Source organism: Kogia breviceps, chromosome 3 (genome assembly GCF_026419965.1).
Source record: "Kogia breviceps isolate mKogBre1 chromosome 3, mKogBre1 haplotype 1, whole genome shotgun sequence".
Lineage (NCBI taxonomy): Eukaryota > Metazoa > Chordata > Mammalia > Artiodactyla > Physeteridae > Kogia > Kogia breviceps.
In genome coordinates this window covers 112,150,145-112,167,388 of record NC_081312.1, presented here as the reverse complement: position 1 = coordinate 112,167,388, position 17,244 = coordinate 112,150,145, and the positions used below count along the sequence as shown (strand labels likewise).

Genomic DNA, 17,244 nt, shown 5'->3' with positions numbered 1-17,244 from the left:
TTGAGTCTCTTAAAACATGAGAAATTGGACCCTGGGCTGGGAGGGGTGGACAAGGCCCACAGCTGATGTCCTTCTCCAAGGCTGCTACAGGCCAGGCCAGGGAGAGGGAGGCCTGAGCTGACTGCACAGTTGTTGCCAATTGTAGGAACTACACGGTGGTGAACGCGGAGAAGGGCCTCCTGGAAGTGCAGCGCATGAGCTGTGCGGGCATGAAGCTGAGCTGCCAGCTCAAGGTCCAGAACTCTCTGTGGACGGCCACTGAGGTAACCACCCCTCTGCAGGACTCTCATGGAGGTGGGTGACACCAGCCCCTGGGAGGGTCCCATTTAGCAACTAAATATGCAGGACACCTAGGTACATTTGAATTTCAGATTTAACCCCAGCCCACAGCTGTGAGACCCCAGAGCAATGCTAGCAGCCCTGTGAGCAAGCAGCATCTCTGGGATTCAGCTAAGTGTCAAGTGCAGAATCCCGGCAAGAGAAGAACCCCAGCAGATTGGCGAAGTGACTGGGTTTCTTATAACATTGCCTGTCTACACAGCAAATCCACTCAGCTCTGAGGCCTCGCGCCTTCATGTAAAAAGGTCAGCAGAAGGCGCAAGGAACTGTCTTCTGAGGACTCCAGAGAGGAGTGCCCCAAAACAAATGCTCTGAAGCTACCGGGTGGGGGTGTATGAATTGGTGCAGCCTTTCCAGATGGCAAGTATGGTTCAAATATGCATCAGAAATCTCAAAAGTATTCGTACCATGTAAGCCTCTGCAATTTTAGCTTTAAGAGTTTGTTCTAAGGAAAAAACCAAGACACACACACGCACACACTCAGACTAGATAGGTGTATAAGAATGCTCATTCCAGTATAATTCATAATAGTGAAGACTTGAACAGAATAAATATCTGACAACAGATGAGCCAAATTCTGGTACACCTGAGCGATAGACATGCATAATTCCCTCACAGACCAGGAAGGACAGGGCCTCTGCCTGCACTGATCATCCTGGGAGAAGAAGAGTGTGGAAACAGCATAGAAATGTGGTCCCACTGTTGGGAACGTGCACACACACACCAATACCCACGGAAAACAAAGTCTGGGCTCCAAATCCCAAAAGTGGCTTTCTCTGGGTATTGGAGTATGGGCAATTTTGTTTTTCTTCACAATATTCTGTAGTTTTCAAAGTTTTTACAAAGAACAGAAACATGAAAACAACCAACCAAAAAGCCTCAATAAGTTACTTTCCAAGGCATAAAGGGCCTTCTGAGACCAAGTGCACCCTAGGAACCGGCAGGCCTGTTGCAGCCCAGCTCTCATGGGTATTTTTTGATTGGTTTGCTTTGGTTTTTCAAGTCTTTATTGAATTTGTTACAATATTGCTTCTGTCTTATGTTTTGGTTTTTTGACCGTGAGGCATGTGGGATCTTAGCTCCCCAACCAGGGATCGAATCTGCACCCCCTGCGTTGGAAGCCGAAGTCTTAACCACTGGACCGCCAGGGAAGTCCCCCGGCTCTCATGTTGACTGTCTCCTCCGCAGGACCAGAAGATCTACATCTACAGCCTCAAGGGCATGTGTCCCTTGAACACGCCCCAACAGGCTTTGGACACCCCAGCCATCGTCACCTGCTTCTTGGCGGTGCCAGTTATAAAAAAGGTGAGGTAAGGGGAGGTGGTGCCTAGTTCTCTGATTATCCCTTCCCTGTTCCACTGGGCTGGTGGGGAGGGAGCAGAGCCATGCTCTTCTGTATCACCAAGCCTAGGTCACAGTCAGCCTTAGAGAGACAGGAGATCAGGGCCATCATTAGTGGGCTAAGGGGAAGGCTTGCATTCTGCATGCAAATGCCACAGCCCCAGTTCAGGTGAGATGCTCTTCTGGTGCAACTGGCATCAAGGAGCAGTTACATGTGTGCCCTTCTCCTTCTGAGAGCAGGGGCCTCAGGAGCCTGGCCCAGCACCTCCCACAGCCACTTGGTCACCGGGCCCTGGCAGGCCCCCACCCCTGTCGGGCAGCCAGCTCCCCTCCCCCTTCAGCTCTGCCTCCTCTTGAGTGTTCAGCCTCAGTCCCAGAACTCAGTCCCTCTTTGTCCAGCATGGCCCTGAAGACTCATCACCTCAACTTCTAGCCCCTACCTTTCTCAAATGAATCTGCGAGTGGTGCCCTCCCCAGCCCTGAACCCCGGCAGTGCTGCTGATCCTCAGGATCAGACCCAGCCCACAGGGCTGGCCAGGGCTCACCCCTCCACTGCCCCCTCACACCCCTCCCCACCCAGTACCACACTCTGAGCAGGCCCTTCCCTCCAGAATTGACCCTGCTGCTCAACACCTCTTCCTCTTCATTTCTGAAGATCAAGCGCCATGACCACCCCCCCAAGAAGCTGCCCCTACCCTCGCCCCAGCTCCTCAGTGGCGTCCCCAAGGCTTCTCTGGCCTCCAGAACCCCTTTGTGGGCCCTGAGGCCCCTGTTTGTGCAGCTCCCTGCTTGAAGGGTCATCATTGGTGAGGCTTTGTTAAAACATGTCAGCTATTATCATCTGATTCCAGTTCTCCCATCTGCAAAATGGGTGTAAAAGAGATTGAGAGGAGGATCTCTGGGCGTAATGTACCCAAAGCTCTGGGCCAGCGCACTGAGTAAATTTGAACATTATTACTACTTCCTGACAATCGTGAAATATATGCACTTTCCTCTCCACCTCTCTACAGTTTCATTTCTTAAGAAACTGAGATCAGGGACTTCCCTGGTGGCTCAGTGGTTTTCAATCTGCCTGCCAATGCAAGGGACACGGGTTCAATCCCTGGGCCAGGAAGATCCCACATGCCACATGCGGGGCAACTAAGCCCCTTGCCACAACTACTGAGCCTGTGTGCCACAACTACTGAAGCCCCCGCACCTAGAGACCATGCTCCACAACAAGAGAAGCCACTGCAATGAGAAGCCCGCACACTACAACGAAGAGTAGCCCCCGCTCGCCACAACTAGAGAAAGCCCACACGTAGCAACGAAGACCCAACACAGCCAAAAATAAATAAATAAATAAATTTATTTTTTTTAAAAAAAGAAACTGAAATCAACCTTAGAGTCATTTTTGAATGTGGCCCCATGGGCAACTGGGGAGCTCAGGACCTCTGAAGCACAGAACTCAACAGAAAGTGTTATTTAAAGCCATGGCTGGCCAGAGCCCCAAGCCAGGGCACCACCACCCACTCGACCAGCTGGAATAAAGCTGGCTCTGTGCAGAACCTCCCTGCCAGTCTGCCCCTCAGAGGCCATGTTGCCCTGTGGCCACGGATGACAGACCCCTGCATTCTTGTACGTGCACATCCACACCCATCTGGGATGTGGGACTCACTGCCTGGCTGGGGCCCAGAGCTGGGACTGATAGAGACCTTGCTCCTATTTGCTTTGGCTGTTTTCTTTCCTTGAATCCTGATTTCAGTAAGCTGGAGGCTGGTTCACTCATCACCTTGGACAGCCCAACTACCCAGCTCCCAACAAGGGGTCTTTCTGCAGCTCACCTTCCCTGGCACAAGGCCCACGTCTCTGCTCTCTCCCAGCTCTGGCTTTGTTCTGAACTCTTCCTGGCCACCCCCCAACCCCACCCAGGCGTCTAGGCTGCTAAGCTGCTCTCCATTCCCAGCTCCGCACAGATGCTCTGAGGAGGCCTGGGCTGGGCCCAGCATTCAGCACAGTCTCTGCAATTTGGCCTCTGCCTGATGACCTCTGGTGGTTGTAGAAGAGCACATGCTTCACTGCGGGGGCGGGAGACACCCAAGATCCTATCAATGCCTAAACCACAGGCATTTCAGAGTAGATGTGGTAAGCGGGGAATGTGGCATAGTGGCCAAAATGTGCCTCCACAAGAGGGTTGAATTTGGAAGTGATTTCTTCAAGAATTAGTTCAGCAGCATGTGTTGTGACTTGAGCATAAAACTGGAGGGAGTCACAGAGGTGACTGGGACTTAGCCCTTCCCTGTGCAGGCCAGTGCCGGGGGCAGTGGTGGGCACGCAGACCCAGGCCTGCTCTTATGGAGCACCTGGCTTATGGGGCAGCAGGCAGGAGGCCAAGAGCAGACCCATAGGGTGTCCACAACTGCTGTCACCTTAAGGAGCAGAGTTCAGGGGAAGGACGGCACCACATCCTGCCTCAGAAGGAGGCCCTGGTGACCTGAAGGAGAAGGCAGCTCCCTCCTGCTGGCACTGCAAGAAGCCCAGGCTGACCAAAGGTGAGCCATGTGGTCCAGGCAACGTGTGCCCCTTGCTTGGGTGCCATGGACCATTTTCCTCCTGCTCACAGGAGGGGGGATGGGTGTGGCTTTTCTGGGCCTGAGCTGCACCTCCTTTGGGAGCACACCCAGAAGCTCCCGCTGGCAGCCACTGCCTTTTTAGGACCTGGCTTCTCCAGGAAGTGCTGGTAGAAAGCGCGTGCCCACCTAGAGTACGTGCAGAGATGAGCCTTGCACCGACTGTTTCTCTCCCGGGTGCATGAGACATAAGGGCATCAAGCATCCCTGTCTTCTCCCCACAGAATTCCTACCTGGTGCTGGCAGGCCTGGCTGATGGGCTTGTGGCAGTGTTTCCCATGGTGCACGGCGCCCCAGACCACAGCTGCTCCTACCTGTGCTCACACACAGCCAACAGGTCCAAATTCAGCATCCCAGATGAAGACGCGAGGCAGAACCCCTACCCCGTGAAGGCCATGGAGGTGGTCAACAGTGGATCCGAGGTCTGGTATAGCAACGGGCCGGGCCTGCTGGTCATCGACTGCGTGGCCCTGGAGATCAGCAGGAGGCTGGAGCCCTACTCAGCCCCTTCGGTGGTCACGTCAGTCGTGTGCGGCTCTGAGTGCCACGGGGAGGAAGTCGTCTGGTGCCTGGACGACAGGGCCAACTGCTTGGTGATGTACCACTCCGCCACCTACCAGCTGTGCGCCCGATACTTCTGCGGGGACCCCAGCCCTCTCAGGGACGTGTTTCCCGTGCACCCAATGGGCCCGGAGCCCCTGGACTGCTCCACAGCCAGCCCGAAGGAGCCCAAGAAGGACTCCATTGCAGACATGAGCATCATGTACAGCGAGGAGCTGGGCATGCAGATCCTGACCCACCAGGACTCGCTGACCGACTACTGCTCTATGTCCTCCTACTCCTCGTCTCCACCCCACCAGGTGCCCACGTCCCTTTCAAGCCTACCCTACTCCCCCACAAGCTCTTCCAGCTTGCCTTTCTCCACTGACTGCGAGGACACAAGCAGGCTGCTCGAGCACACCACAGGCTCTGACAGGTCTGAGCATGACCTGAGCCCCGTGGATGGCGAGGCGTTCAGCCAGCACCTGCAGGCTGTGAAGATCCTTTCCGTGAAAGATGTCATCTGGGTCCCCAGGTAGGTTTCCCGACAGGGAGCGCCATCCTGCACCTCCCACTGCTCTTGCTTTGGGGGCAGAGTGAGGGGAACCTTAAGGTACTGTCAAGATCCATCAGGAGCTGGAACTGGAGGGAATCTCTTTAGCAAATCTAAGAAGGGCTGCATGAAAGCCCATCAGCCCTCCAGAGAACTCAGGGCACCACAAAGGAGAGCCACGGTCAGGTTTCCTACTGGGAAAGGCCTCCTCGCCCTGCTCCGGGGCCCTCTCGGTAACTCAATCCATTTGCAGAAGCTGTGTTTGTTCCCGTGCCTTTCTGCACACCAGCTCTGTTTCCCCTGGAGAGCACAGCCCTAGACAAACGGTTCCCCTTCTGGGTTTTGGTTTCTTAGGCGTGGTGGAGATGTTATCGTCATTGGCTTGGAGAAGGATGCAGGAACCCAGCGGGGCCGAGTCATCGCTGTCTTGAAAGCCAGAGAGCTGACTCCACACGGGTAAGACTGAGGGCAGCTCCTAGAGGACCCAGGGTGTGGTGTAGGGAATCGAGGCCTCACTGCCACCTCCCTGCCTCCACCCTCTGTCCTCCACCAATAAACATGGTGTCCACCACTGTGGCCATAGACGGAGGATGAACAGGCAGCTCCTAGGGGATCAGCACATACCAGCTGAACTGGCCATCACCCACTGGTCACGGCTGCCTGTTTTGGGGGTGCCCAGAGCACCTGTGCCCTGCCTGGGGTATGCCTCCAGTGCCCAAGCTCAGCTGCAGTTGAAATGGGGATCCAGTTGATTCCCCGTCCCTCCTGCCAAACAGGAGAGCCCTTCCTGAGGTGCCTCTCCTCCCATACAGCACCAGGTGGAGCCGCACAGCCAGTTCACGCCAACCTTTGCCATGCCCACCCTCACCATGCCCATTCCCAGTTTCAGCTGTACCCATCTGCTGGGGGTCCCACCAGGAGGCAGGCCAGACTCCATTGTGAGGGTCATGCTGGGCAGGACAGCCTGTCCAGACACAGTCTGCCTTACTATAGAGATGGGAGGCTGGTGCCAGCCAGTGTTCCTGGAGTTGTCAGGCAGCTGGCAATGTCCACACCCCTCACTTTGCTGAGTCCCATGTGGTTAATCTCCCGTATAGAGAAATCGCATTCAGCCTGTTTTCCTCGGAGTAAGATGATGACAGAGGAAATGTCTATGGCACCCGGGCCAGGGACCCTTGCCCTGCAAGTGATACTGGAGACAAGATCTGGGTTTGCTGCTGAGCAACAGCTGAGTTTGTGGGCGGCAGTAGTTCCCAGGTCGCACGCAGGTCAGGCTTCCAGGGAAGCAGGCAGGTCTGTAGAGCCCAGGCCTGTTGACCTCAGAGTACCCACCATTAGTTCCCCTGAATTTTCTCCTTGTGTTGTTTTTCCTATTTGCCCTCCAAAAACAGGTTTACCAAGAGCCAGGCACACTCACTGTAGGGAGAAAGCAGCACAGTCAGCCAGCAAAAGGGAGGCCAGCTTTTTGAGATGCACCTGAGACGTTTATTCCCTTGGCAAATAGCTACCAAGTGCCTGAGACATGCAAGGCCTGAGGGAGTGGAGGCCCCTGCACATCCCAGTTTACATGCTGGCCTCAGTGCCAGGCAGGGCACATGGGGCAGAGGGAGGAGATGCAGGCAGTGTGTCCCCGGAGGTGGGAAACACAGCCCCGCAGAGGCACAGGAGGAAACTTGCAGTGTATGCCCGGATCATGCAAAACAATCCACAGGCTCAAAAAAAATGTACATAGTTAGGACTTGTTGGTACAGGTTTTTTGCCTAATATTTGCCCTGTATTTCCTAAACATGTGGAAACTTAGAAAGGGAGAAGAATCATGCCTGGGTTGGGTGGCAAGGAAATTGAATTAAAGCTTAAAATCTGTCATGGACCATTCATGAGCAAGAATTATTAGGTAGAAGAGATAATTCTGTCCTCCCTCAGCATCTGCAGGGGATTGCTTCCAGGACCTCTGCAGATACAAAAATCCGAGCATGTTCAAGTCCTTATATGTAAAATGGCACAGTACAGTCAGCCCTCCGTATCTGAGGATGCCAAACCTGTGGACACAGAGGGCTGACCATTTTTTCTGGGCTCTTTGGGGTCTGAGATGCATTAGGGACAATACCTGCTCTGAGGTGAACCTGAAAGGATGCCCTAGGCCCCTTTTTAGACTTTAGAAAGACTGCCCAAAGGCTGGACCACAGAGAGAGAAGCAGTGTGTCCCAGCATATTGGTGGTGCCAGGCTGGGGTGCACAGATGCCTCCTTAACCAGACTGTGTCCTCCAAAAAGGTGCAGGGTGAGGGTCACAGCCCCGACCAAGTGGGGACCCCTGTGGATTTTCTCAGACTCCCTCTCTCTGCAGGGTGCTTGTGGATGCTGCCGTAGTGGCAAAGGACACAGTTGTGTGCGGCTTTGAGAACGAAAAGCTGGAGTGGTGCCTGGCTGTCTGGAGGGGCTGGGGCACCCGGGAGTTTGATGTTTTCTACCAGTCCTATGAGGAGCTGGGCCGGCTGGAGAATTGCATGCGGAAGAGAAGGTAATTCCTGTGGAATGAGCATTTCTCGGACCTGGCCAGCATGGGCCAGCAGCCTGACCTCTCCACCTGCAGCCTGCAGCCCTCTAAGGACCCAGGAGGCAGACTGGGTTCTCCTCTGAACCACTTGCTGCTAAGAAGTGCTGAGAAGTTCCCACTCCGCCCAGGTGGGGGGGGGCGGGGTTGAGGGTTCTCCTATTCTAGGGCAGAGTTCCCTGGATACCCGCATCCCCCCAATGCTGGTTTTACAGCCCAAGGGAAGATGGTGGGGTCTGATTGGGCCAAAGTCCCCCTGCCTCTTCCATCCACTCTCAGGGCTGGGCTGGGTCACACGAAGTGGGGCTGGGCCTTGCTGGCATAATGGGCCTCCCCACTTTCACCCCCAGGTCTGGGGTGGAATTACACTAGGGGCTCTCAGTTGGGGAGCAGTTTGGGGCAGGGAGGGAGGAGGGCTGTGACCCCTGCCCCTTCCCCCGGTGGCTCCCAGGCTCTCAGCACATTTCTCAAGCTCCTGAGTCCCCGGGGCCCGGGGCCCCGCTCGGGCAGGCTGAGATCAGATGTCCCCGCTTGGGAAAGTCTCTGTGTGAAAAGCTTAGAAGGACCCCAGCAAGGAGCACTGCCCAATCTGGGGAATGAATGAGTTTCTTTAAGTGACAGGGCTGGAAAGGCAAGAGCCAACACAGGGCCGAGAGCACCGACTCAGCCTTTACATTCCTCTCCTGTCGACAGAAGGCAGAGAGACTCAATCATCAGGACTTGAGAAAGGGCCTGTGTTTACAGCTTTGTGAAATAAATTTGGATGCAGCTGGAGCATAAACCCTGTTTGCACATAATAATCTTGTTTATCACTTTAACAAGTTAAGTCATATCTCAATGGTTAGGACTCGATTGTGAAATTACATCATATGAGGCTTATATCAAATTATGTATTTACCACGCAACACATACAGCAGAGTAAAAAAGTGAAATTGTTAATAGGGGGATGTATGGGTATGATGGCAAGAACTTTCATAAATTACGCACACACTTGCATGTACACACCTATGCACACATGTTCACATCGTTACCAAGAGTAACCATTTGAGGCTGCTTAACCCAGAACAGGAGTGTGAATGTGAGATCATCCTCCAGTACAAGCTGTTGACCTTTTTCTAAAATTAAATTATAAAAATCAAACTTAAGATTTTGCTGGTGTATGTGGGCAAATGTGATTCCTTTCATCTCAAGAGTGAAGTCATGGCTTTCTGTCTGTAGAGTACCTGTAATAACAGTGCAGACTCTTCCCACCCAGACCCACTCACTGCCCCACTGGAAGGGGCAGCCCCTCCTTGGCCCATGGCAAGGCTACCCCTAAGCAGTTTCCATGGGCAGAGATGGGCTGTGGTCTCCCCACTTCCTTGTAGTGGCCTCAGGGGGGGCTAAGGGTCTGAGCCTCCCCATGCATGTCACAGCCATTGGCCCCTCAGCAGGTTCTTGGAGGTCACCACTCCCCCTTTCTTCTCATCTCCACACCCCACGGCTGCCTAGTTAACTTCTCAAATGCAAACCGGGTCCTACGCCTCCTCTGCCCCAAACCTGTGGTTCACATCCCCCGCAGCCAGATTGCTCTGAGACACTCAGGGCCCCATGATCGGGCCCCAGCCTGCCTTTCCACGCTCACCCAGCCCCAGGACTAGCACAAGCTGCGGTGAGCAGAAGCAGGAGCTCAGCTGAGGGGCTTCTTCATGAAGTTAGAAACCATACGGAAATGGTCCACGAACTTGAATACCTAAAACTTAGACACTTAAGTGAAAAAATTACCACAAACTCAAAAGATGGACAGTCAATCAGGAAAAATATAGTTGTAACAAAATTGAGAGACAAATAGTTGGTTTATCTTTTAAATGAAGAATTTGTACCTATCGATGAAAAAGAGAAAACGCAAGAGGAAAACAGGTAGAGGATATAACACTCAACCTCACCCAACAGTAAGATGATAGTCATGGAGACAACAATAAAATGCTATTTATGGCCCTCATGTTGGCATCCACATGGAGCTCTGAGGGCACCAGGCAGAAGGACCAGCACCCACAGAGGCCCTGTGGTGGGATGTGCTGCTGTGCTGGAGGGCAGGTGAGAAGTGGGTGTGGCTGGAGCATTTGGTGGGAAGGGAGATTGCGGGGAGGTTGGACAAGGCATAGCATCAGAGGCATGGGTACCCATGGAAGCAACTGGGGTATTATTAGCAGGGGTATTAGATGATCTGTCATTTTTTTATTTTTATTTTTTAATTAATTTATTTATATATAGATATTTTTGGCTGCACTGGGTCTTTGTTGCTGTGGATGAGGTTTCTCTAGCTGCAGCAAGCGGGGACTACTTACGCTTTGCTCTAGTCTGCGGGCTTCTCATTGCCGTGGCTTCTCTTGTCACAGAGCATAGGCTCTAGGGCGTGCAGTCTTCAGCAGTTGTGGTGCGCCGGCTTCAGTAGTTCTGGCTCACAGGCTCTAGAGCACAAGCTCAGTAGTTGTGGCGCACGGGCTTAGTTGCTCCACAGTATATGGGATTTTCCCCGACCATGGATTGAACCCTTGTGCCCTGAACTGGCAGGCAGATTCTTAGCCACTGTGCCACCAGGGAAGTCCCTGATCTAACTGTCTTTAAAAATCACTTTGGCTGCTGAGTGGAGGATGGACTAAAGGGGAGGCACTCTACAATGGGGCCGCTCCTTCAAGGGCATTTGGGCTGTATCTACCTAAATTTCAAACACACATACCCTAAGACCATACCCTAGCAGTCCCACTAAATATTTGATCCTTAACTTCTGTGAAAATGTTCCAAGATATAGAATAAGAATGTCATTGCAACGTTGCTTATAATGGTCCCAAACAAGTCACAGCCTAAACCTCTATCAGGAAGGAAGTTGTATAATGCCTGTACCTCCAATAGTGCCATACTCTGCAGCCTTTCAGAGACGGGGCAGTGCTAATTGTGCTGGTCTGACGTGTCCTCCGAGGTATAATAAATGTGTTTTTTATAAAAAGCGACTTGCAGTACAGTGTATATAGAGTTACTACTTGCATTTAAAAAAAAAAAAAGTTGTACAGCTATATGTGCATGCCCAGGGAAAATATCCTTGAGGATGCCCAGGAATCAGGTAGACATTTGTTGCCCCTGGGGAGGAGAACTGAGGAGTAGGCCCTTTGTTTTTACTTTATACCTTCATACGCACTGTTTGAATTGTAAAATAGCCTTCTTAGGAAGGTAAGCCAGGCTGGACCCAGGAAGGGCACACCTTGGCTTTGGTGTCAAGAGGTAATGGGAAGCCCCCCTATGTCCCCTCTCCTCCGTGGAGGCACCTGATCCCATCGAGGGGGTTAGGTCCCAGGGGCAGGGCCAACAATCTGTCATGTCCTTCTGACCCCAGGGCCATGGCTGAACCAAAACTCACCCTGGCTGTCTTGCAGATGCAGGCAGAGTTCTGGGCTGAGGTCCAAGCAGAGGGACAGGCATGAAGGGCTGGGGACAGTTGACTAAGATCAGTGGGCTCTGACCCCATTCCACTCTTGCCAAGAGCACATGCAGCCCAGTTGCAGGTCAGACTCCTCCCCTAGCAGAGGGCAGCCCAGCCTCTTCCCGCCCTGCACCTGGGAAGCAGCAGCCTTTCTGATGACTGGTTACCAGCTGCACCACCACCACCTTCCAACACCACCGATTGCTCAGACCTGCAGAGTCTCTGCAAGGACCCTGCCTCGTGGCAGGGGGGCGGGGGGAGCACACCAGACCCCACCTCCCTACACAGCACCTTCAAGGCTGGGAGCACATCCTGCAAAAAGCATTCAGTGAGCCCCAAAGGGGATGCGAGGTGACACGCAAACTCCTCCAAGGCTCAGGAAAATCAGGAAACATGGAAATCCTGCCCTGGAAGGATCCACATCTTTCAGCATGTCAGGGCCTAGGGCCACAAGTTCTCTGCACCCCTTAGTACCTGACACTGTTTCCCAGCCTTGGCAGAATGGAGCAGTCAAAGAGAAATGGGGGAGGGGGTGTATTAGTTATAATAGCACTTGGAGAATCACAGAAACTGCTCGCTGCACCCCCTTCTGCTCAGTAACAGACCCTTCTTTTGTTGGTGCATCAGCTCCTAGCCTCCCTTACAGGGAGGGGTGGCCCTGGGACTGAGCTCTGCCAGGGACAATGTGGAGATGCCTGAGTAGGGCTTGGGGAAGGTCCATCAAAGGGCTGACTCATCAGGAGCCTCTTTGACCCTGACCCTGCCTCCCTGGTCCTTGCTGGAGCAAGAGGGCAGGGCTCCCCTGGAGGTGCAGGGAGGACCTGGGAGAGTGATAGAGAGGCAGCCCTCCACACCAGCCCTGGCTGCCTCCCTTCAGGCTCCTTGTCACCTCATAGACAAGGAAAGTACTTTCTTGTTTAAGAAAATATTTTCCAGCTCTCTGTTACCAAGAGCCAAATGCAATTCCTAAACTTTCAGGTACATTTTCCACTAGCTGAAACAGAGCCCTGAGACCTAACAGGTAATGCTCTGGAGCTGGTCCTAACAAGCATCTGTTCAACTTTGCGCAGAGAGACCTGAGCAACAAGGGACTGGAACATTCTGTGGTCAGACAAGCCTAAGAGCTTACTTCTGCATCATGAGCACTGGGTATGGCCTGTAGATCTTGTCCCTGGAGCAACCACAGTTACAGAGGGGGGTCTGGGGCTTCATCCTAGTTGTCCAAACACCAAAACTAAGGCTGTGGCATCCTGCAAATTTAAACCTTCTACCCCAGGCAAGCTACCCCTCCCCTGTGGCTCTGCTTTCTACTCCATGAAATGGCCATGACAGGTCTTACCCTCCGTCAGGTTTGGTTCGGGACCAAGAGAGATGAGTATGTGACAGTCCAGCCCCACCCCTGAACTAGGGCCAAGACTCCCTCCCTGCCCCGTCATGATTACCATCTCCCCTACCTGGGATGGGTACCCAGGACCCCTCACCCAGGGGAACACAAAAGTCCTCTCTGCGAACTGCTTAAGGGAATCATAAGCAGTCTGTTCCTGTGAAACAGCCCAACTTTAAAAATAACTCTGTTTTTTTCTGAAGTATCAAGAAGACTTTTACTAACACCTTTATTTGAGAATTGAGTTAAGATGTAACACACATCACAATAGATGAAAGCTGGTGTATGGATGTTAAGAAGGCAATAGGAATGTTTAGGAGTCCTGTTGGGAGCACATACTTTAAAAAATGAAATAGGAGTAATGATAGGCACACAAATAAAATAAAATAAATTTCCACTTTGCCATCCATGGTCTGTGTCATCCTCAAGGCAATCACCAATGTTCCCCAATCTTCCGGGCCTGTGATCTGGCTGCATCTTCCACCCCCAGCCTTCAGGAGAAGCCATGTGACTAGTTCTGGCAAACAGGGCCTGGGGTGAGTGGAAGGAGTGCCCATCACCTGGGGTGAGAGCACTGCATCATCTGTGTGAGACCCTCCAGGGTGCTTCCCACTCTGTCCCCAGGACCTGCAGCTATAGTTGGTGGTTGTTCAATCAGCCTGAGTCCTGGAGAGGTGACTCAGAGCACCCCAACACCCCGCCATGGACACAGAGCAAGAGCAAGAAGTGAACCTTGTGGTTTGTCACTCAAGTTCACCTGGCCATCCTGCTTGATACAGGATGCCGAAGTCCCAACCACCTCCATGCCCACTCCCCCCCCCCCAGCAAACTCATACGTGGGTCTCATGCCCTTGGCACCAGGCTCCACGGTGCTGTCTACTCTGCCTTGCTGTCTTCCCCAGACTGAGAGCTTCTCGAGAAAAGGGACAGGGAGGAGAGGTCTAAATGGGCAAAAAAGGCTCATCCTAAAAGAAAGGTAAGGCATGGGGGAACAGCACCATAAACTGTGAAACTGGAAACATCCATGTGATATCACAGCCTTCAGTTGTGAGACCAAGAGTTGGGACACTTGGTTGCCTTGAGAGGTGAGTCAGATGGCTAGGATGGACTTTTTAAATCATGAGTGTTACTTATTAAAAAAGTAAATCAAAACTAGTATATAAAATCGTCAAAAACATTTTGGAGCTCTGTCATTAAAAGTGGCTTATATAGTAGCCCTTTCATACATCACCATTCTCACATATGCTTCCCCAAGCTCTTAGATCTGAACCTACTGCACTTCTCCACCAAAGTGAAGCAGGGCTCTTTGGAAGGCAACTGATTCCATGTCTGCACACACTCACATACATATGCACAGACACACAAACACATGTACATACAAACACACACAAGCATACACACACTATTTAAATAGAATGGACCTGAGGCAAGCTGGATATCCAAGGATTTCAGGGCCAGTATTCAAAGGATAAGGGGGTCCACCTTAAAGGGAGGGGCTCACTCAGGCTGAGTTTTGATGATATGTTAACTAGATAATTGAATAGTACATGTTAGAGAACCATTGACCAAAACCACCCACCTTGACCAGGCACAGTGATAACCATTTGCATCAGCTGTCTTGCAATAGGAGGTCCCGATAAGGAACATGGTGCTGCCACCAAAAACCAGGAGAATATGGGAGGGGCTGAAAGGAGGGAGGAGACACCAGTCCATATGTCCTACCAATCTCCCAGAATCCTTCTTTCTGGAATCCATCTTGGCTGAGATGTGAGCACCACCAGAAAGGACCCTGAGTCAGACTGTGAGCCAAGCAAAGTTGCAAGAGACAACCCAGAAACTAACCCCATTACCATAAAACCTGAGACTGTGAGCCACATGGCAGAGTAGTTCTCCTGGGTTTCCTTACCCTGCTGCTCTCTGCCCAGGCACCCCTTCCCAATAAAGTCTTCTGCTTTGTCAGCACGTGTCTCCTCGGACAATTTATTTCCAAGTGTTAGACAAGAGCCCACTCTTGGACCCTGGAAGGGGTCCCCCTTCCTGCAACACAAGTTGTAAAAAGTTGGAATGATACTGTTACTGAGTCCAAGCTCACTCTGCTCACCACACGACAGGCCAACAAGTCAGAGATGAGCTGTTGAGGCAAGGAAGACAACTGTATACGGAAAGCTGGCAGACCAAGAAGATAGTGGGCTAGGGTCCCCAAAAACCATCTTATCAGGGTCTGGATGCCAGTTTCTTTTACAGAATCAGAGAGGGAGAGGCAGTGGGGAAGTAAAGTAAAAAGCGCCATCAGCCTTGCAAAACATCTCCTGGGAGGACCAGCCTCAGTGAGGGGACGTGTTAATTTCTTCTTTCTTGCAGTCATTCACAGGTGAGCAGGATCAGATTGTCTCCCTGTAAGCTGAACAGAGGGACTTTAGTTTAACATTCTGGCAGAGGGGCAGGCTGCCCTGAGGCAGGGTATGATTATAATAACAAAAGCAACGAAAAGCAAAGTTAAAGTCAAAGAAACAGATCCAACATGGAGTCTGAATTAGCTCTTCCCTGTTACAATTCCCCACCGTCAATGTCCATTCCACAATCTTGTGGGATAAGGGGCGACGACCACTCTTAGCTACTTCCTGCTGTGTAGGGGCAGTGGGGGGTGATCGTGGAATGGAATTGATTAGCATTGGCCGGGGGATAATTCTTAGAATTTTTAGTAAATAGTACAATTCTCAATTATTTGGACCTGATGCTGTGCTGTTCAGTAGAACAGGATTAAACAAGCAGATTGACCCATCCTTCTCCATCTGTAAGGAAATTGCAATCTCAACATTTATCCTTTTTGAAGACCAACCTTAAGTCTTCTAAGCGTTCACAAACCCACTGCTCTCCAAGCCTCTCAGGAGTTGGGTCGTCTTTTGATGATGGTGGTACAGCTTTAATCCAAATATGATGAATCCAAGGTTTTATCCCAGCCAATTTGACAGATGAATGCATGGTGAGTAATACCACATGTGGTTCTGTCCACCTTGCAGTCAGCTGGTGCTCAGGCCCTTGTTCTCTCCAGGTTTTAAGGAGGACTCAATCTCTGGGTCAGAAAGGATGCAAAGCTACCTTAGTTGGATAGGCAGACCTGCTGGAAGCAAACTCATGAACAGAGGTTAGTAAAGTGCCCAAAGCTTTAACATAATTAGCAACAGCTATGTCTTTCAAAGCATTTACAGATTCCCCTGCCCGGGCAGACACCTAGAATGGCCTACCATACAATATTTCATAGGGGCTTAATTTAACCCTGCTTCTGGGAGCCACTCTGATCCATAGTAGGGTAACTGGCAATGCCTTATCCCAAGTTATATTAGCCTCTTGACATATTTCAGCAATGCTCCTTTTCAACATATGATTCATTTTCTCAGATTTTACTGTTGATTGTGGTCTCCAGGATGAATGTAATTTCCAATTAATTTGCAGTGCTTTAGCCACTTATTGGGTTAAGCTAGAGACAAAAGCAGGCCCATTATCACTCTGGAGGGTGTTAGGTAGTCCAAACTGGGGAATAATTTCCTTAAGGAGGACTTTAACCACTTGGGAGGCTTTTTCTGTCCGGGTGGGATATGCTTCCACGCATCCTGAAAAAGTGTCCACACACACCAACAGGTATCTGAAGTTTCCCACAATTTGAGGTATTTGAGTAAAGTCTATTTGCCAGTCCTCTCTGAGGCAGGTCCCTCTGTGCTGGGTCCCCATCTGGGGAGGTCTGACAACAGTTTTGGGGTTATTTTTAGCACAAATCATACAATTCCGAGTGACTCGCTGGATGGTCTTTTGTAGGTGAGTTCCCATTATATAATTTTGAATCCATTGAAGGTGGCATCTCTCCCATAATGGGTACCGTCATGAATGTGCTTCAGCACAGTGTCCAAGAGGGCCTCAGGAATCAAAACAGTTCCTAGTGCATTACATTTCCAGCCAGGTGAGTTACGGTCAAGAGTGAAAACCCACTCTTTGGCCCTCTCCTTGTCCTTTTCTGAATACACTGGCTGATATTTTGACAAGTCAATCTGCAGAAGAAGTGACCCTATCATGGCTTGATAATTGCCTCCCTTTGCTGCTTTCTTTGCAGCTTGGTCAGCTAACAAGACTCACAAGGGTGAGTCTCACCCTTCTGGTAGCCTGGGCAGTGCATTATGGCCACTTGTGAGGGATTATGGACTGCTTCTAATAGTAACAGGATTTCAGAAGCATGTTTTGTGCCTTTATTGTTTGAAGTGAGAAGCCTCCTTCCTTTCCAGATCGCCCCCTGAGCATGCACCACAGAAAATGCATAGCAGGAGTCTGTATATATTTACTCACTTCCCTTTAGCGAGGAGCAGGGCTCTTGTCAGAGCAATGATTTCTGCCTTCTGAGCTGAGCTCCCTGGGGGCAGGGCTTTTGCTTCAACAATCCTTTTAAGTGTTACCACCCGGCCCGTAGTTATATACCCGT

The 17,244-nt window shown here is 51.4% G+C and overlaps 1 protein-coding gene across 10 annotated transcripts in view; it reads left to right on the top strand.

Annotated features, from left to right (window-relative positions):
• Window positions 1–17,244, top strand: part of LRRK1 (leucine rich repeat kinase 1) — a 134,445-nt gene that overhangs the window by 108,486 nt on the left and 8,715 nt on the right. For 4 of the 10 annotated variants that reach the window (XM_067029481.1, XM_067029479.1, XM_067029482.1 and 1 more), the window contains 5 exons: window positions 146–263; window positions 1,528–1,644; window positions 4,514–5,364; window positions 5,737–5,838; window positions 7,729–7,902. In XM_067029481.1, the coding sequence (XP_066885582.1) occupies window positions 146–263; window positions 1,528–1,644; window positions 4,514–5,364; window positions 5,737–5,838; window positions 7,729–7,902 (1,362 nt within the window). Of the gene's footprint in view, window positions 1–145; window positions 264–1,527; window positions 1,645–2,690; window positions 3,060–4,094; window positions 4,212–4,513; window positions 5,365–5,736; window positions 5,839–7,728; window positions 9,076–16,625; window positions 16,732–17,244 lie in introns of those variants that run through there. The other 6 variants (XM_067029483.1, XM_067029484.1, XM_059059583.2 and 3 more) reach the window with 4 other exon arrangements.